The sequence below is a fragment of the Nannospalax galili genome, unplaced genomic scaffold (assembly GCF_000622305.1).
Source record: "Nannospalax galili isolate Female #2095 unplaced genomic scaffold, S.galili_v1.0 scaffold135, whole genome shotgun sequence".
NCBI classification, from domain to species: domain Eukaryota; kingdom Metazoa; phylum Chordata; class Mammalia; order Rodentia; family Spalacidae; genus Nannospalax; species Nannospalax galili.
Genome location: NW_008338998.1, coordinates 684987 through 706225, shown reverse-complemented (window position 1 = coordinate 706225; position 21239 = coordinate 684987). Strand labels below are relative to the sequence as shown.

Sequence of the window (21239 nt, the reverse complement as noted above, 5' to 3'; positions counted from 1 at the left end):
TATTGCCTGCGTGTAGGTAAGTGCACCTGTGTCGTGCAATGCCCGCAGAGGTCAGAAGAGGCTGTTGGATCCCCTGGGACTGGAGTTTTGGACAGTTGTTAGCTGCCATGTGGGTGCTGGGATTTGAACCCAGGTCTTCTGCAAGAACAGCCAGTGTTCTGAACCACTGAGCCATCTCTCTAGCCCCTGTCCTTAAGTTTTTAACATGCTAAACCTTAAGATACCTCCATCTGTTCTTTTTCTTCTTGGTTCTCTTTCTCATCCATCCTAACCTAAATAAACCAAGACCTGAGATATATTTCCCCAACTTTGCTCTTGATAAAGGAAAGGCAAATTTAAAAGGGCAGAAATCAAGAGAGATGAGTCCTCTTGCTACATGTCCCCTTGGGGAACCAAACTGGGTAAGCAGGAGATTGTGGGCTGGCTGGGGTAAGAGGTGCCATATGCTTTCATGAAAATTGTCTGTGGTTGCATTCAGGTTGGCATTTTTAGAACATAGGAACAGTAAAAATATGGCTATAGGAAGTTGTGAGATGATGTAAGGATAAGAAAATCAGTTGGGCATGCAGATCACAATTATTTGAAACTTTCCATTCATCTGCCAAATTTCCTAAAAGTAGATGAAGGCTTCCCCAGCTGTGAGATGCTCTGGAGAGCATGGCAGACAGCAGCTCCATGTGTGTGCAGGGTTTCATGGGCTTCCTCAGAAGTGCTGACAGCGTGCCTTTTAAATGCTAGGGCTGACAGCAGGGTCAGTAAACTTGAATGATTACCACACTAAACTTGAATGATTACCATGTAATGAATGTGGACTGACTTGCCCCATGCAGAGTCAGAAATGAGTGTGTTTTTCATTCTTACATCTTCCTAAATAGCCCAGAAAGACTCTTGTTGATAAAACCATTAACATTCACAAATTCAGAGACCAGGCTAGATACAGGGGTGGTGTCAATTCAAATGATTATTGTGACTGTTCTTATACATGGACTAGCAACAAATTATCAAGTGTTAACTGGTTTGAGGACAAGTCAGAGCCTGTCTTTCCCCCTTGTTCCTTTACTTTCTAGGAAAAGGTGTGGCCACAAATGTGGAAATAGCTTAAATGTAAATTTCCTTGAGAGCGTTTTCTCTCACTTTCTGTATTAGTTCCTCCGTCTTGTCTCTCATTTATTTACATGACAAAACACCCCATAGGAGCAGTGTAAAGAAGAGTTTACTTGGGTTTCTGGTTTGAGGGTACATTCTGTCCTGTCAGGGAAGGCAGGGCAGCAGCATGAGGCCACTGGTCACATTGCATCTGCCGAAGCAGAGAGAGAGAAATGCTGCTGCTCAGCTCACTTTCTCCTTTTTCTTTTCTTTCAGTCTGGGACCTCAACCCATAGGATGGTGTCATCCACATTCAGGGTGGATCTTCCCCTCTCAGTAAAACCGATTTGGAAACTCCCTTATAGACATATTCAGAGGTCTTCTGGTTGATTCTAAATTTAGTCAGGTTGGCAATGGAGATGAGCCATTACATTTTCCTTATAACTTGTATTTTCCTTGATTTTAGGAAATCAGCCTTCTCTAATTTGGAAACTTTTGCAAATGTACAGTACAGACTCCACTCACCGTAGAGACAGTGGAGACTTATGAGATCCACACAGTCAGTGGAAATCCTGAAGCTTCAAGAAATAAAACCTTGACAATACATCTCTTATAAGCCCTTAAACCTTACTTTGATGAGGAGCTTCAAAATAATAATTTTCTGGCCTAAAATAAATGTACTTTTTAGCTTGTTAAAGCAGTTCTTCTAAATTCTGCATTATTTAATAGCCTTAAAAGCATAACTAGTATGAAGAGTTTAACCAGCTCAAACCAGAGACAAAAAATGACAGATTAAGAGTTCTCAATTTAGAGGGATTTTGTTTGCTTTTTCTCTTTAAATAAAAGCAGTCATCCTAATTTTGTACCAGATTCCTTTATCTCTGGAATATATTCTGTTAGACAAATAAGAATCACACTGTGCTTAATTACAAAGGATTAGCATATTTCCCCAGAAAGGAAAACTAGCTATAGAGGCCTCAGATCCTCCCATAGCTCTTTAATCCCCTCACTTTAGAGCTGAGCAAACTGTAGGCTGGAGTAGTTATGACAGAGACACAGGTGGCTTGCAGCTAGTTGACCTTCCCATTCTAAGGGTGGCAGGGCATTTGCCTCTCTAGGAAAGATTTGCTTTTGTCTGTGGCCTTAGGCCTGGCTCTTTGGAACATAAGCCATTCTTGTACTACTTTCTTCTTGAGTTTTATTTTAAAAGTGTGAGGCATGTCTCAAGAACCACTCACTTACCTTTTTCCATGAACACCCTCTGAACTTCTGGATTGATGCTCTTAAGTCAGGCTCTTTATAAGTCTTGATCTGGGAACTCAGCTGAGGGAAAGTTGGCTGTTATTCCTGTGGTGTGACCATGAGTTACTCTGAATCATCACACCCCAGCTCACGCTCCAAAGATGTGCCTTATCAGAGTCCCTCGGTTTGAATGTCATTTCACCCTCTGGCAGGCCACACTCTCTCTCAAGAATTAGTTCTTTCTGAGGCATGGCTACTATAAAACTAAGCTGGGGACATTCTTGTTTGCTTCTTAGTATAGACTGTGAAGTTGCCTGGGAGGGAAAGAGCTGTCCCTGGCCTCTGTAGGAATTAGAGATGATAGATATTGGTTTTCTATGGTTGTGTAATAAATAATTATACATAAAGCAGCTAAACACTCAGTGTACCTACTCTCACACTTTCTATGGGTCAGCAGGTACTAGCTGGGTTCTCTGCTCAGGGTTGTGTTAGGCAGAGGCCAAGGTACTAGTTGTGATCTCATAGAAGGCTCTAGGTCTCCTGCATTGGGAGCAGGTATTTTATAGCTCTTTGCAGAAGTAGGTCTGTGCTGTGACTGGACTTTTCCCACCAGAACTTACAAAGAAATTTAGTCCCCATTTTGAGGTATTAAGAGGTGGGGCCTTTAAGAAGCAGAGCCCTCATGGATTAATTCACTCAGGGATTAAGAGACTAGTGAGTTATCTCAAGAATGTGTCTGTCATAAAAACCAGCCTGACTCTAGACCTTGGTCCTCCTCACCATGATTCATGCTGCCTGTGTCTGTGTTTCTCCACCTACAAACAAGTCTTTCACCAGACATTGCCTCCTGATCTTGGACATCCTAGTCTCCATGACTATGAAATGAATTGCCTCACGCTGTTGCTGGTAATGGGTGAGGAATGTACCCTCAGGGCTTGGCCTTCTTTACCCTCCTGCACATCCCTATTTCTGAAAGCAGACTAAGATTCACAAGGCTCATGTGGCTAGGACAAATCCCTGATGGACTGTTCTCTGTGGTTCAGCCTGTGGATGTGGATTCAACCTGCAGAATGTGACAGACTCTACCCCATTCACAGAAGTCTTGTACAAGCCTAGGTACCAGCAGTTGGGGTCTTGGAACCATTTCAGACTTTGTTGCCACATTAGGTTGGCACCCGCCCTTAAAATAACACAATATAGTCAACCTAAACTGTCACTTTCTAAAATTGCTATAAGCTCATCTGCTGTATTGAGGACTGTAATTGCTGTAAACGGTCTCAATTTGTTTATTTCTTTTTTTTTTTCTTGTGGGGTGAGATCATATCCAGGGTCTCATGCGTACTACACTTGTGCTTTACCACCCAAGCAGCCCAGTTCTGTGACTGTAGAAAGTGCAATTCATGCTTCTCAGGTGGGTCCTGGAGAAGAGCAGCTTTCCCCGCATGGGGTAGAATGAAGGAATCTGTACAGAGGCCCTGGAGGACTATGACCTCTGAGATGTTCCCTGTGGTGGGGAATGGTCACATGTCTCACTCACCTGAGCATTGATCACAGTAGCCTGAGGAAAGAGTAGGTAAATCCAAGTTGGTCACTGGGTCAGTGCCTAAAGAAGAATACTACTAAGAGGCCACCGTGAATCAGGTGGATTTGTTTCTGCCTTCTCCGAGGTACTGTCTCTGCTTACATTTTGGGGGCTGTGCAGTACAAGCACATGGCTAAATCGGGACAGCAAGTTGTTTCTTCCCCTCCTACTTCCTCTGCTCACTCCTTTTCTGGTACTGCAGGCTGTGTGCTGCTCCTTCTAGCCAGTCACAGTATTCAAAGTCAGTAGGGAGATAGTCATGTGATACCTAACAGTGGGGATGCTTTCCACCACAGGCATCATCAGCAGATAGGCGCTCTCACTCTTGTGGGAACATCATAGTGGCATCCTGGTGGCCCACACGTACTTACACAGACCTAGACTGGTCACTGCATGTGATCTCCTGATGCAATCAGGTGATGAAGTAAGTATAGATGTGAGTCTGCTGTTTGTAGAACTGGCACACTGCTTTGCAGGAAACATTGTTTATAACTAGAAGCATGTTTTAAAACCATGATGAGGGGTTAGGGTTTAGTTCAGTGGTAAAGAAGCTATGGGTTTGGTTCTCAGCACCAGGTGGGGAGGTGTGGGAGGAAAAGATAAAAAGTGTTGTGAAGTAAGCATACAAACCAGTGATAGTCAAACATCATCTAATATTGTATCACATACATAATTGTCTCTGCTGTACGTTATGTTATGCAACAAGCAGCTCAGGAGCCTCATTTGTGACAACCTCCCACCCCCCGCAGACCCAGAAGTCAAGCATTATGCCCTGGTGTTAGAACAGTTATGATGTCATTATAGGATGGGAAATTTCCAGATCACCATTGCATCAGCTGATGTTGACCATACATTGTTGAAATCATTATGCAATGTCTGACTCTATCAATCTACGTGGACTGCCATAACCAAGTACTGAGACCAGATGGCTTAAACAACAGAAATGTATTTCCTCCAAGTCTGCATCAGAGTGTCTGTGGAACTGATTGCTCAAGAGGCTGGTGTCGTTGGTCTGTAAATGTCCATCATGACACAGTGTCCTCACATGGTCTTGTCTCTATTGTCTTTTCCTTTTGTTATAAGGATACTACTCAGATTGTACTGCCACCCCATGATGCCACCTTCACTCAGGAATGCAGTCTGAGCTAGTAGAAGGGATTAGAACTTCAACCTTCAAAGTTGGTAGAACACAATTTCAGGACAGGCTGAGGAAAAATATTCAGTATCTATCATACCTCCCATGAGTGGAGGTGGTATGGATTGCTCTTAATGTAAATATGCAAGCATTTATCATTGAAAGAATACAAATAATTAAGAGAAAAGCATCAGGAAAGATGTAGTAATGTAGACTGTTGACACTGACTTGCTTCTCAGTGAGGCATCTGCTCCCATCAGTCTTATGGAGGTGATAAGGAGCTCTTTACAAGTGATTCCTGATTCTGAGGTTTTCAGGATCTGCCAAGGCAGAAATTTCTGCAGCCTTTTCTTGGGAGCAGGGTTCTTCTGAACATCTTGAATGGGGACTGCTGCTCTCTGCTCATGCCCTGTCCTGAGGTTCATGTGAAGACTGTGGCCTTAGGCTGCCACATGGTGCCCCCAGTTGATTAGCTCTAGAGAATACCCTTCAGGATACAATTGCTTCCCTTGTTACTATTTTAAAACTGATCTCTAATGGGGAGGACAGGCCCCGCTTTCTGATTATCGATGTATAAACTGGACATAGATGGTGCTGCTGTGCTTCCCTTCCTGTCACCACTGTCCTCGGATGAGTCCCCAAACCACCCCATCTGGGGATGCCACTGGACCAAAGCCATCCCCACTGATTTGAGGACATGTGCTGCCATTCTCTGTGAGAGAATGGTGACTTATCTTCAGGAAAACATCTTCCAAAAGGACCAGCCCTTTGAGATTGCTTTGTACTTTCTGTAGGAACGTAGCAGTGGTCTTGATAAGGAAGAATGCTTAAAGACAATGCTTATAAATAGTATAAAGTCAAGGGCTGACATTTAGAAAAAAAATATGCTTAACATGTTTTCTTCTGTTTGACATCAAGGCCATTTGACTCTAAGTTTGGAAGCAATCAGGCTGGCAGTTATTAAGCAAGGTGGCCTGGTGATGGAGTACCACTATTATACCTTCTCTCCGAATTCCCCACCTTAATGTGATTAGCTTAGGTGGTTCCCTAAGCTAATCATGTTAGGTCTATGTGGGCAACAGGTGATGGGGCTGGTCACTGTAGTGGACCCATACTGAAGAATATTTTGCTTTGTAGGAAGTGTGGGCTTGGTGGCCATTTGTGTGGACTTGATTGCCACCACCCACACTGCACACTCTAGTGGCTGTGTCTCTCCTAGTGTTTATATTCCAGGGTAGAAGCTGCATTTAATTCTTTGCTTTATAGTGGCCAGAGCTATACTTTGAACATAATTGGTTTGGTGGATCCTGAATTAAAGAAACATAGGACAGTAGAGACTTAAAATGGAAGGGGAGCCAGGAGCAGTGGCATGTATTTGTATTTCTAGCTACTTGAGTTTCTGAGATAGGAGGAACATTTGAGCCCAGGAGTATGGGGTCAGCCTGAGCAACTTAGTAAGATTCTGTATCAAGAAATGAGAGGGGTTAGGGAGGGAGAGGAGAGGAGAGGAGGGGTGGGTAGGGAGGAAAGACCGGAGGAGAGGAAAAACGAGCTCCCTAGGAGCCGAGGCCCGCCATCACCTCAGATGGGAAGAGAAGAGCCGGGCGGATAGGGGAGGGGAGGGGAGGGGAGAGATGAGAGGAGACAAGACTAGACGAGACGTATGGTGATGGAAGGTGGCCCTAATGGCAAGCAGCCCTTGAACTTTCTCAGGAGTCTTTCAAATTCACAGTGTGTTATCAAAAACAGTTGGAAACATTGGTGATCAACTCTGTGTACTCTGTCCTTCAATCCAGATGTCAAAGCTGCCTTCAAGAAACACCTTAAATAAGCTTTGTGCTGGATTAGTGAGCTTCTTTTTCCAGAGGTTATGTAAATTTCTGTTGGTGGTAACCAGCAGATTTTGAAGGCTGCTGAGGTCAGCAGTTGTTCTCAGCAGGTGGCTGGTATCATCTACTTATCCTGATGCGAAGAAAGGAGAACCTGGTCTGTGTCCATTTTGCAGACAGGACATCGTGACGTGGATGTGGCAGGTTTTCTCAGAGGTCAGGCCCAGGTCTTGTGCTTCAGTGTCTACACTTTGCACCACTCAGCATCTTGCTATCCTGGTGTAATTTAAACCTGGTTTCACAGGGTTTACAGTTTTTAAGCGGTGTTCTTTTTATTGTGATAAAACAAGCATCTCAAAAATTACTATTTCAACCGTTTTAACATTCTTAAATTAGGACAAAAAGTGCAACAAAATTTTCCACTGTAATCATCACCAGTACGTAATTTGGCATTAAGTGATACTGTGTAGTTCAACTATTATCACTGTCTAGTGCCATAACTTTTTCAGCACCAAATAGAAACTTTGCACCCATGAAAAAACCTCTTGTTCTTCCTCCCCTAATCCTTAGAAACCCTGATCTACTTTCTCTATAAAGTTCTACCTCATGAGTGGAACCATGCAATAGCCTTTTTGTGAATCCTTATTTCACATAGCATAACACCTTCAAGGTTCTCTTGTGTGATGGCATTTCTTCTTAAGCAGTGGATAATTTTCCCTTGTGTGTGTGCCTGCCTGCTTATCAACTGGAGAGTGAGTTGAATTCCACATTGTGGCTGTTGTAATACCACAGTGAAAACTGACAGTCTGTTTGAAGCTTTGCTTTCTGTCCTTTGGGGGCACATGCCTAGGAGTGGTCATTTTAACCATTTTCATGTGAGCAAGTCAGTGGCATTTACCACATCCACAGTGTTGTACACCCACAACACTGTCTAGCTCCAGTCACCCCAGAAGGAAACACCTCACTCATTAAGCAGTCACTTCCCATTTCTCTGCTTCTAGCCTCAGCAGCCATGAATCCACCTTCTGTCTCTGGTTTTGTCTATTCTGGCCACTTCATACAAATATGCAATATGTAGCCCCAACTTTATTTATTTATTATTTATTTATTTAATATGTATGAGTGTTTTGTCCACGTGTATCTAAGTCCACCTATACGTGCAATGCCTGTAGAGGATGGAAGAGTATGTTGGATGCAGTGGAACTGGAATACGGATGGTTGTTAGCCGCCATGTGGGTCCTGGGAATGGAACCCAGGCCCTTTGCAATAGCAGCCAGCACTCTTAACCGTTGAGCCATCTCTCCAGCCCCAATCTTAGTATTTTTTAAAACTTTATTGTAAAAAAGTAGAAACAACTTTTTAATATCTTGCAAATCACCCAGATTTAATGTAGTCAGGCCTTGCCAGCTGTGTTAACCAAAATCTCTTACTAGGGAAGAAAAGAAGTATGTGAATCGATACTGGAAAGAAATCCGCGTGGGCGACTTCGTGCATCTTCGCTGTAATGAGATCATACCTGCGGACATTCTACTACTGTCCTCCAGTGACCCGGATGGGCTGTGCCACATTGAGACTGCCAACCTAGACGGAGAGACCAACCTAAAGCAACGACAGGTGGTCCGTGGCTTCTCAGAGCTTGTAAGTGACCAGCATTTCCAGGGTACCTAACCACATGGTATCTAGCCTCATGGTATCTCCCTTGTGGGCCTCTGTCAGGCCAGGCTGCTTTTCCTAGTAGAAGGGACTGAGGGTCTAAGGGCAGCCGTACCTGCTAAGCCCATGGTCAGCCTGTCAGTGTTGGGATGGGACTCATGTTTTCTGATTCTGATTTCTACTGGTTACTGCAGAGTTTCTCAGAATAACCTTTAGTCCTTGCAAAGTCAGAAGGGACATTCTGACAGTGAAGATTTCCTGAGCCATTCATTAGGTCACTAAATGGCAGAGTAGCAGAGTGATGGCCTATTCTCATGTAGCTGGGGAACATTAGTCCTCAAGGGCATTCTCAGTTCAGCAGCAGGGCTTCTGTAGCTGAGTTCTAACTCAAGTGTGCACCAACAGCCATGCGTGGGGTAGCGTGAGGCGGAGGAATGGAGGTGTCACCCACAAACAAGGCAGGGGTTCTTGTGCAATGTCTGCCTCCTCTAAGGTTGTAGATATACTCAGTGGTAACAATGGGTGACACAAGTCCCCAGAGATCAAAGGGCAAAGCTCCTCCTAGCCCTACCTACACTGTCTGTCTGAGTCATACTTTTGGGTCTGCCCATCCTCTATACTGAAGCATGCTTTAAGAAGTGGTCAAGGAAATAAAGCCCTGAATTTGGGGTAGGGTATCATTGCAGATTTAACATGGGCCCTTCCACACACTTCAGCAGAGTTCTTCTGGACCAGAACCAGGATCCACGGGGCTGATTGGTAGCAACTGATGTTGTCTGATAGTTTATGAGTCTTAAAGAAGGCACCACCGACAGTTTAGATAGAGTAGTTCCTTGGGCAGGAATTCCCCTCAGTCACTATTACTAGCAAAAATGCCTCTGCACACTTCTTTGAGGCTACATAGGGCCTTCCCCCTGAACCTTGTGGCAGGAGTTTAAGAGTCCAGCATCTGGCAGCCTCCATGGATATCACTCTATCACTAGTCTTTGGTTTACCATTTATTCTTTGCTCATTTCCACCACAATTTCCTTGATTATGTCTGTCTAAAAACAAACAAAATAAACAGAAAACAAAAAAACACAAACTTCTTTTCTACCAAATATATTTTGAGGAACTATAGACATAAAAATTAAAAATTACTTGTTCATAGGGACACCTGCTTGTAACTTCAGCTCCTCTAGAAACCAAGCAGGAGAATGGAGAGTTCAGAGTCTAACTGGGCTCTATAAGGAGTCTTTGCTTCAAATACATAAATAAATAAAGTAAAACCAAAAAGCTAAGGTATATATATATATATATATATATATATATATATATGAAATAAGGCCTATAGAGTCTAATTTGACACACACACACACACACACACACACACACACACACACACACACACTAGTTTCTTTACGTGGAGTGCTCTTGTCCCAGGGCAGGGAAGCTGGCAAGTTTGTTAGGGGCTCTTCCACTCAATTTCTGACTGTTGTATAATGATCAATTTCTCCTTAATTTGGTAGTTGGGGGCCCCATCCAGGGCAACCCCAAGCCCACAGGTCCACCCCTTAAGGCTTGGCAGTAAGTCATCCTTGTGCTTTGGCTTCCTCACCAGGCCTGCCTCGGTCCCAGAACCTGGAGTCCCTGCCTCCTCTCCAGGAGACAGCATTGACAGTTGCAAGTGGGACAAGTCTACACCCCAGGTCTGACTATCTCACAAAGAGGTGGAGTGGGCTGAAGAGACCAGCATGTTACCCCAGAGTAGTGCAGTGTGTAGAAGATGACACAGGCCTAAGTGAACGTGAGCATTTGAAGGTGAAACAAAACTAGTAAAATGAAGAACTTAGGAGGAGTGTCTGTGTTTGGCATGGCAGAAGAGAAAGCCACAGGATCGGCTCCTTAGTTAATGCTCAAGAATTTAGTCATTTCTAATTTCTATTCTTTAACTTCTGAACCCAGTCTTACTCAGAATCCCCTGACCACTAATTTTTCAAACATCAGCTGTAACACTTCATACGTCCATGATGTGTTCTATAAACAGGTGAGTTTTAAGTATGATGCTTAAGGTTCAGAGTGGTGTGATGGTTAATCTTATCAGGTTGATGGAATTTAGAATCACCATGGAAACAAATCTCTGGGAAGGTCTATGATGGATTATCTAGATTAGGTTAACTGAGGTGGGAAGATGCACTTTAACAGTGAGCAGCACCATTCCTATGCCTGGGGTTCTGGACTAAGTAAAAAGGAGAGAACGAGCTGAACATAGAACATGCTCTTCTGCTGGATGCAGTGTGATCAGCTGCCTCATTCTCCTGTCACCATGACTCCGTACCATGAGTGACTGTATTCTGTGGAACTGTAAGCAAAAGAAAACCTCCCTTAAGTTGCTTCTTGTCAGATAATTTGTCACAGTAAGAAAAGTAACTGATACAGATAGCTGTCCTATGTCATCCTCCTGAAAGACCTGTGGAAGTAAATAAAATCCAGTCATAATCCAGTCAAACTGAGGAAGACTAACAACTGAAATGCCGACTTTTAAATAACAGTTTCTTTGATGGCAACTAAAGTCTCCGAGGTGTATACACATTCTGATTTTCAAACCAGATTCTTTTGGTTTCTGAATCATTATTTGTACCTTATAATTCTGCAGTTCATGTAGCTATTACCCATATGGAAAATAAAAGCAGAAAGTTTCTGGCTTTTTAAAAAATAGTGTTTTGTTTGTTTTGTTTTGGGTGTAAGCAAACCTCTGTCGTGCTGTGCCTGCAGAGGTCAGAAGAAGGTGTTGAATTCCCCTGGAACTGGAGTCACTGATGGTTGCTAGTCATCATGTGAGTGCTGGGACTTGAACCTGGGTCCTCTGCAAGAGCAGTCAGTGCTCTTAACCACTGACTCATCTCTCTAGCCCTGTTTCTGGCCTTTTTTTCTCTTTCTTGATTGATTTATTTATTTTTATGGAGCTTTTGGCTACTTTAACATTCCCCCCTTTGAAGAGGTAACCCTAAAATCTTTTAAGGATTAGATACAAGCTCCCAAACACTTTCAATATTTTTGGCCTTCGGAACAGAATATATTGCTAAGAAGCCCAAGGATACTGTGAGTTTTACCCAATAAATTGGCTATTTTTCTTTGGGGTCTTTTTACATTGACTGCCTAGCCAATTCCTACCTCCGATTCTTATCACACCATCCTCTGAAGGGGTTGCCCAAATTGCCAATAGGGAATCAGGACGCAGACTGCTCTGGCTTTTTCCATGCTAAACAGGGATGCAGGGTGAGGCAATTGGAGTACCCTTCAGCAGGTCTATCTAAAAGACTCCCAAATTTCATATCTCTTATCTCTAAGGGAAAAAGAAAGTCCTTGAATCATGAATAGGAGATGTGAAGGAGAAGTAAAGGCAAGAATAATTAGCATTATAAGTTATCACCAGAGAACTAGAAAAAAGTCAGAACAGGGCAATTTTCAAATGTTCATATGAATCCATTGGAATTTCTTGACAAGGGCTTCCAAAAGCATCCCTCTACTGGGTTCCTCCTCATTTTTCTTTTGTTTTCCAGTGTTGGACTCTAGAGTGATGGATTAAGGGTTTTCTTTCAGGTATTTTGATAGCTGTTGGAGTGGTTAGAATCAGTGTCAGTTCCCTCTCAAAGCCTTCTAAATAGGGGGAGAGAACAAATTTATCCTTCATTTTAGAACAATAGCTGGTTGCCTCCCGTAGCTACAGGTTAGGACTACAGTATTAGAGACCAAGATTTGAAGTCTTACATCTGAGCAGCACTTTCTAGTTAATAACAAAATCATCAATGAGAAACAATTGTCTAAATAACTTTTTATATAGACTTAAACCTAATGTCTGGGAAGTATAATCCCTTGAACTCTTAAAGAAATACACTGATGACTTTAATTTTTGGTTATACTTTCATTTTGGGTGTTTAAGACCATACAGTTGGCCCAAATAAATCAATTTATTTTTATACTTAAGGTCATTTGAGGATCTGTTCCTCAGGGGTCACATAGGCTTGGGAGGAGCCCCTGGCTCCTTTCTTTTACCAGTTCCATCTATATGAAAATAAGTCGAAGGTCCTGCTTGACCATGCCTGGCTTTACTTGGAAGCATGAGTGAAATGCTTCCTTTAAGTTGACCCTCTTCTTTGTAGACTGGACACTGATTCAAGTCCATCTTGTGGGATCTCCATGTCCTCCCTAAACCAAAGGAAAGGTGACTCACCACAGTTACAGGACATTTGAGAGATGTTCCATAGTCTCCTGGAACTTAGTCAACCTTGGAGGGCAAGGGGCAAAAACTGTCCTTTAAGTCCCTCTGATCACAATAGTATAAGCTTCAAACTATGACTGTTAAACATCCAATAAGATTAGTTCCATCAGTCTGGTACTTTTAATTATCATGTGCTATGTAGCTAAGGCTTGGGTTAAAAAACCAAATATTCTCAGATAAACCTTGACTAGATATATATATTTTTTCCTTAAACTAGTTGACTAAACTATGACCATAGAAATTTTAAGATTACATGTATATTATTTTTGTTTCATCCTTTATTTCTAGCCAGGATGGGGTAACTCATGTGCTGTCAGATCTAGTAATTTAAGGAAACAGGACCAATACATGTCCACCCCTGCTGATACCCAGTTTTGAGAAGTAACAAGAGTCCTAGGAGCTCCCGTTAGGGCCTGGGACTGGAAAGTACCCATCCTGAGAAGTCAAGGAAAGCTTCAAGAAAAAGGGGGCTTAAAACCTAATCTGAAGGCTAAGATGAAAAAGATCAGAATGCCAGCTCTTTTACATAGTCACACAGACCCAGATGTCTGACTGATGGAAATGGAGTTGATTTAGTGAAGAGTATTGGATAAACTGAACAGAAGTGAGGGGTTAGGAGGTGATGGTCATGCTCCACCCAGACCTCTTAGGAGGATGAAGATCCAGACTTTGGTGGGTAGCTTAAGCTTTTTGGACTTGAAAATAAAGATTTGGCTTAAACATTGGATTTGAATGCTAACAACCAAGAATTCGGAAAGGAACTCCAGTGCTAAACATTACATTCAGAGCTATAAGTCACATTTATTGAGACTTCCTAGGTGCCAGACTTTAACATGGCTTCACAAGTGTGGTACAGTAAGCATTTTAAAAACAATTTTTTTGTATTTCTAAAAATTCTATGAAATGATTATTTTATTGTGTCACCATTGCAGATTAGGAAAAAAGGATGTCAGGGCTGTCCTCAGGGTGCCTGGGCAGAGCTGTAGCAAGGGGATTTTTGTCTTTCTGAACTGTCAGGGAGGGGTGTCTAGCATCCAGATTTTCTGTGCATCATCATAGGTCCGTTCGTGTAGAGCTGTAGGCCTGACCTGATGCTGTGTCCACTCCATCACTGCCCAGGAAGGAGGTTCTAGCTCACCTGTAACATTTGTATGGTCATCTCTGCAGAATTAGGGATTCTCTAAGCAGATCAACTTATATACAATACTCACCTTTGCAAATTTTTATCCAGTCAACAAATATTTATTGAGCATACATTAGGCATCAGAGCTGCATTAGTCAAACCTGGAAGCATCTTTCTTTTTCACAGTGTTTACAACATCAGTGTAAGTAAGTAACTGAGTGGAAGGTTGAAGTTTAAATGTTAGGTAGGTATAAATAAGAAAACACAAACAGGGCCATGAACAGCAGGTAGATGGTGGAGTTTCAGCAGAGGGTGAGAGGATGAGGGCTGGTGGGCCACCCCCAACCCAGCAGTCCAAACCCAGAGGCCATGTCTTTGTTGAAGGGCCCTGCAGGAGTGGCTTCAGTGTGGATTGACTTACTGGGGACGTCTGTACTGACGACTTGTATTTGGACCTCACTGGGTTGCTAACCACAATTGGGGTCACACCCACAAAGCTCAAGCCACTATTGCAGCAAAGTTTGTTAGGCTTGTAGAGCTAACATTGGTTCCTTCCAGGTATGTGTGGATGAGTGTGCATGGTGCTGCTGTGTGCTCCGAATCAGAAAAAAAAAACCCACCAAAATGATGTGCTAACTCTCCCATGCTGGAAAGTTTCACAACGTGCAAATCAAAAGGATGCACAAGTATCCAGTCTACAGATTCCAGGTCATCAGGTGGCTTTCCCTCTTCCTGGTAGACCCAGCAATGGCTGGGCTGTGGCAGTGTCCTTCATGGAGGAGACCCTGTCCTACTCCCAAGCTCTTTGACAGAATTCAGGGAACTTAGAAAGCAAATAATTTTAAGTTTTGAAATATGTAGACGACAGAGCTGTTCTTTTTGTTTCTAGCTGTACATGTTCCTCAAATTATCTCTACCACAGCAGAACTAGAGACCAAACTACAACTTGTAAGGTAGAGTAGTACCAATCTTTTTTCCCCCTTCATTACATTTTCCAAGTTGTTGGTCTTTAAATGTAGCCAACAGTCTTTGCTGTGGAATCCACTGGAGCAATGCCATGTATGATTTGTGAAAAGCAAAGACAGCTGGCTTGGTTTGCAGTGGATATCAAGCCTTTATACAAAAATTCCTAGTTTATATGTTGAATTGTTCCCATCATACTCCTAGGTTATAAGTATAGGGCGTGTTCATTCTTGATTTTAACCTTTATATAAATTTTTATGAAGGATATTAAAGATATAACAATAAAGTTAGAAAGTACTTTGAGAACAAAATAACTTTATTTAGATAAAATTTTAAATTCTGACATCTGGTAATAATCACATTTGATGAGGTAGATAAGAGATAATATTATCAGTCATATTTTACTTCATGAGAAATGAAAGTTTGGCCATATGGGATTTTGTTTGTTTCTAATTCTGGCGATAGCACCATAGGTTCTTTGTCTTGTGGTCTGTCATATCAGCACTCCAAACCACTCTGATCGTAACAAAAACTTAAATGTCATAAAGTCAATGATATTAGACTAAGCTGAAGTATTTGTCCAAAAAATATCTTACTGCATTGTATGGACTTGTGAAAAGTTTTGTAGGTGTTTCAGTTTGTTTTCCAGCCAGTGTGATTGGAAATAGTCATTTTTCATTTGTGGACAGAAAGGCAAACCAAAGTTATAAGACATTTCTGTTCTATTTAAGGCAGTGTGCATGTGAAATGCCAGTTTTCTAACTCCGTTTTCATTATAAAAAGGGGTGAAGAAAAGTCAATTACATTTCAGCTTCATAAATGTAGTTCAGTTGCCTTAGCAAGTTTAAAGAGTGAGTTTTTTGTACATGTGCATGTGTGGGAGTGCAGGTGTATGCATATATGTGTGTGCACATGCGAACATCCTTCTGCAATATGGATTTGTCTGCAGTAGGAAAAACTGACAGTATCAGATCTATTCAACTGAAGCTAAGCATCTAATCGTAAACAGGCATGGTGTCTATATTTATGTGTATGTCTCTTCAAAAGTATGTGTATCTATAAGTGTGTTCAGATATGAGGGTGCACAAGGGTGATATATTGCTTTGCTCAGTGATGATTTTGCATCACTTTTATATTTTTTTTTATGGTTTTAGAGGTAAGATCTTGCTATGTGACCCAGATTGTCCTCAAACTTGTGGTCTTCCTGCCTCAGCCTCTGCAGCACTGGGATTACAGGCATCTACTGCCACATCTGGCTTGTATTACCTTTAAGTTCAGAATGTTCTAGAAACTGTTGGTATTTCAGATAATGTTCTGAGGAATGAGTTTCCAGTCTTGTCACTGACATGGTTGTGAGGACAGGCCTCGGGCCAGTGTGCCCAGACACTTTGTCCACTGCTGAGTGGACTACAGAACACACCCTGTCCCTTGATGGAAAGACCTGCCCAGTGTCATTTCCCTTCCACTTGTTTTGTGAGCATAGTACTCAACAACAGGAAACTTCTCCATGTCCACAGAACCCAGACCAGGTCACCACAATTTACCCTCATTTTGTTTCTGAGCTCTAAGAACTGACTTCCGTATTTATCCATTTGTTCCTGTTTCAGTTTGCATGTAGTCTTCAAATGGAAGCTAAAGGAGTGCATCTTGGAGTCTTAACCATCCATGGATGTGTTCTGACATCAGAAATGCATTTAATAGTGACACAACTTCAGAGCCTTTTCACTTTATTTGAACTGAGTGACTCTGTGCTGAAAAGTGACTTAAGGACCCAGTGAGTCTTCACTAAGCTGAGGCTGGGACAAAAGTAAACCTCTCTAGTCTGTCAGTTTCAGAAAATCCATTTTCAGTCATTCAGTGTATCTGTCAGAATGACTTGCCACAGTCCCTCAACTACAAAAGACCAGGAAATGTGAGTGTCACTGACTATTATGAGAAGGGGTGCTTAGGAACATCTAGATAAAGTCCCATAGGTCAGGACCTGGACCAGAGCTTGAAGATTGTCTTGTCTTTCTCCTCCTCCCCTCCCCTCCCCTCCTCTCATCTCCTCTTCTCTCTCTCTCTTCCTCTATCATTCTCTGTCTCTGACTCTATCTCTGTGTGTTTGCCTCTCTGTCTCTGTCTCTCTCTCACACACATAGAAGATATATGCTTAGTATGCATGAAACCCTGAGTTCAACCATAAGAAATCTGTGACTCCTACAAAAGATTTAACTAAGCAAAAGTGTCTAATTTAACCTTTGCCTTTGAGCTAAAAGAAAACAGATAATTCTTGTTCACCTGGATTTACTAACTTTTAGCAGTAGTACCTGCCATGAGCTGAAAGTAAACCTTTCATTTGTGTGGAAAGGAGGGTGACTTAGGTCAACTTCAAAGGCTTACAGATCTAGGTTTGTTTTGGACAAAACATCAAATGGTTGGTTTGCTCATCCGGCCTTTATCAAGCATGAGGTGCCTTGATCACCAGGCAGGAAGTTCTCCAAGGCAGACTCTGAGGCCAATGTCAATGCCTTGGCTCAGGGAGTCTATGTGGACTGTGCATTGTTGTCATTTCACTTGGACAGCCTGGAAGGGGGTTGATGCAAGGTTAGGTTCCAAGGCTGAGGTCAGACTGTCTGTCCCAGAATCAAAGACAGAAAGCCCAAGCTTTAATCCTAGCTCTTGGGAACTGGAGACATGAGGAGCTAGAGTTCAAGGTCCTTAGCCACATAGTGAGTTAGAGGCCAGTCTGGGCTACTTGAGATTCTGTCTCAGCAACAACAATAATGGAAACAAAAGAAGAGGCCCTGGGGTGAGGGAATCTTGGGTGTCAAGACAGAGGGAGTCACTACCTTTTCTGGGTATCACACACATCATACCCCTCTGAGACTAGGATGTCTATGGCAAGCAGATCACCTGTGGACAGCAGATCCAGGGCAAGAACAACCTAGAACCTGGTATTAGGGCAGCTCTGAGCCACTGTCCAGGAAGCCTGTGATCCTCTGTGTCAGTCTACTTTCTGTCACTGTAACAAATACCTGAGATAAACAACTGGTGAGAACAGGTTTATTTCAGTGCACAGTTCTGGAGGTGTCAATCTATGACCTGTTAGTGCAGCAGATATGGTAGGGTCACAGGCAGAGTGAAGCCACTCATCTCATGGCTAGGAAGGGATTGGAGGTTCCACCATCCCCCAGTGATCTAAGTTCTTCCCACTAGGTCTACTATGCATGCTCCAGTGCTCCAAGTGATGACATACAGAAATCAATCTGATGGTTGAAAGGTTCTCTAGATGTAGTAGTTGGTTAGCAACCTGTGCTCACTGGCCTGCCAAGTTGGGGAAATGTATTTCTTAAGCCCTTAGTTGTTGAAGGCCAAACTAGGGGATCTGCCTTTTTCTCCAATGATGACAGGTTTGCTATGGTGGTATTCTGATGAACATAGTCAGAAGGGTCCCTGTGCTGCCCAAGTGCATGAGGGCCCCCAAAACCTGCCCTAGTGCACCAGATGGTGCTGGCTGTTCCCACACGGAGCAAGCACACAGAAGCCCCACCTTACAAAGGAAATGCTCTGAAGAATGGAGGAGAAAGGCAGTTTATGTCTGGCCTGGTGAATGCGATGACGTACAGTATGACAGTGTGGGTAGTACTCTGGCTCAGTCAGTTCCAGTTTTAGTCTAGAGGATCTCAGGAATGGAGACACCAGCTGATGTGTGTGTCATAGGCAGAGATGGCTAAAGACTTTGATAGGGCCCTTCTCAGCCACAGCAGTGTGCACGTTTGCTCAGCTAGAGAATCACAGACTCTGGAATGTGAACAACCCAAATTTCTTTTGTCACAATTCTGGAGACCAGAAGTCTGAGGTCAACATCAAAGTCTTGGCAGGATTGGTTCCTTCTAGGGTTTCTCTCTTCAGCCTGTGGTAGCGACTTCCTCACTGGGTCTTCATGGTGTCTTTCCTCTGTGACCTCATATCCTCTTATAGGACAGCAGTCATCATGGGTCAGACCCACACTCTTAACTTTGTTTTAACTCAATCACATCTTCAAAGGCCTTACTGTACTCATCATGTTCTGAGTTTATACATAGGAATGTGAGTGGAGCAGAACTCAAGCCTCATGGTACATTTTCAGAAAGACCATTACTCCTTGAGTGGTGTACTATAACGTTGATCATCTCCATCAACCCACATAGCTCATTCAAATCTCCTCTGCTCCAAGAAGAGGAAAGTGCTTCTCTTGATGATTTTCTGCCTGGAAATCTCAGAAATAGCATTGGATAGTTCCCAGGAAACTTACTGTTGGTGTCTATATACTTAGCACATATACTAAAATCTGTGAATGGCTGGGGATCAAAAGGAGCCAGAATTTTACTATTGGGCAAATTTCAGAACTTCTACTAGAGTTCATTTAAGTTTTTGGAATGTATCACATGCATAAGTCAAAAATTTAATAGCCAGGACAAAAAAATTTTAACTAAATAATTCTCACAGAAATAGTGAAGTAGAACCTTTCCACCCTTGACTAAAAACTGCTTTTGATCTTAGAGTTACCTTGAAGGAAGACTGATTTCCATTGGAAGAGATACCTTGTGACTTTCTTATTCCCTGTTTGTTTTATATTATAACAAACACCAACAGTTAAAGGAAAGAAAGAAGAGAGGGAGGGAAGAAATGAGAAAGAAGAGAAAGGAGAAAGAACAACTCTTTTGAAAATCAGTTTGAAAGGCCCCGACCTTACCCTGGTGCTCCTGGGCTGGAGGGATGGAGTACAGTCTATGACTTGGGCCACCTTCCCCTGCCTGGTAAGTGTCTTGTCCTACTGCTCCATTATACCCTATGCTTCTAAGCCTGTGCCTGTGGTATAAGGGCATTAGGGAACATGAGCTTTATTTGATGAAGGAAACTATTTTCCTTGAATTATATCATTCACCCAAATTCTACAGTTAACTGCTGTGAGCACTGTGGCATGAGCAGTTGGAGAAGGTCCAGTACTGACCCTTATCCCCTTTACTAGGGTGTTCCTTTACCAACAGGATCATATTAATGGCCTGGTCACTCCACAGTCACAGTACTCCTTGCATCTGGAATCCTATTGAACATCTTGTGGCTGAGAATCACCAGCAGACAGGTCCTTGCCTGTGGTGGTGGTCACTTTCTGCCTGTACATACCAGTAGTTGCTAGTGGGATCACTGTACCAGAGGGCTCCCTGCCCACACATAGGATCTCCTTTAGCTCTTTATGTTTCAAGCAATAGATCTTTTAACTTATTGATCTGTGGATCATGTCCTGGGTACTCTGGGCTCCAAAGGGTTCAGCACCATGGCCTGAGGTAGTGTGGTTGATTCCCTATCTTAAAAGGTCAAGTGTCTCTCTTTAAGTCACACAGCAAGCTCAGCATTGGGACTCCAGAGCCTGCTCTCCAACAGTCCCTTCTGCTTCCTATGTTATGTAACATTTATTCTTTTAGATTTGCAGGCTCAGGACTGTCCCGCACTTTGCACACACAGCTGCTTGGCCCGGCTCCTTGCTCACCCTCTCAAGAGTGCTGCATCACGCCATGCAGTCCCTACTTCTGCAGTCACCCCATGCTCTGCAGCAGCAGCCACTGGGATGCTGTGCCCAAATTACAGTTCTGACCTTGGCACTCTGGTTCAAAAGCCTGCAGTGGAGGAGGCACTTTGAGCTATCTGGTAAAAATGGGGACCAGCTTTCTAGACCAGAACAGGTGGAAGGTGATTTGATTACTGTGCATAGATCTGACTGCAATATGCTGCACAGCAGAGCAGTCTGTCTAAGGGAGCTGTGCAGGGCAAGAATCCAGGCAGAGTCAAATGTGTATGTCTGCACACACACATATGCTTACACACATGCACAACATATATGGGATGAACTTAGGGGGCCAATTATTTGAAACGAAGTTTCCACTGATTTAGAATATTGACAAGACCTTGACTATATTATTTTGAAAATATTTTCTGTGATCCATGCATTGTGACTTAGTTCCTCACCAAGTGACAGTTCTGGCCCCCAAATTGGCTGTGCTTCCAGAGGTTTTTGCAGAGGCACAGTGAGCCTTCCACAGTGAGCAGAGACAGCAAGCCCCAGGTTTCTGGAATAGTGAGTCCTGGGATCCATGCTAGGCTGCTGGCTATAGGGACAGAGGCTCTGCTTATCTTCCCTAACCCCTGAGGGGTAGGAGCCATAAGGGATCTTCCTGAGGTTGGTGGAGGTTGGATGGATGAGGCACTCCATGTGGCCAAAGCCTGTGTGCAGTACACTACATATTTAGAGAAAGATGGCAGTTGTGGCTGTCAGATGAGTAGGAAGGAGCAGCTGCTCAGGCCAGACCCACAGAGAATCCAGGCCACACACTGAGTAGCGGTGG

The 21239-nt window shown here is 43.1% G+C and overlaps 1 protein-coding gene across 5 annotated transcripts in view; it reads left to right on the top strand.

Annotated features, from left to right (window-relative positions):
• The window catches only part of Atp10a (ATPase phospholipid transporting 10A (putative)), a 191158-nt gene that overhangs the window by 88376 nt on the left and 81543 nt on the right, over nucleotides 1–21239 (top strand). For all 5 annotated transcript variants that reach the window (XM_029563796.1, XM_029563797.1, XM_008833629.3 and 2 more), the window contains exon 2: nucleotides 8308–8512. In XM_029563796.1, coding sequence (XP_029419656.1) covers nucleotides 8308–8512 — 205 coding nt within the window. The remainder of the gene's footprint in view (nucleotides 1–8307; nucleotides 8513–21239) is intronic.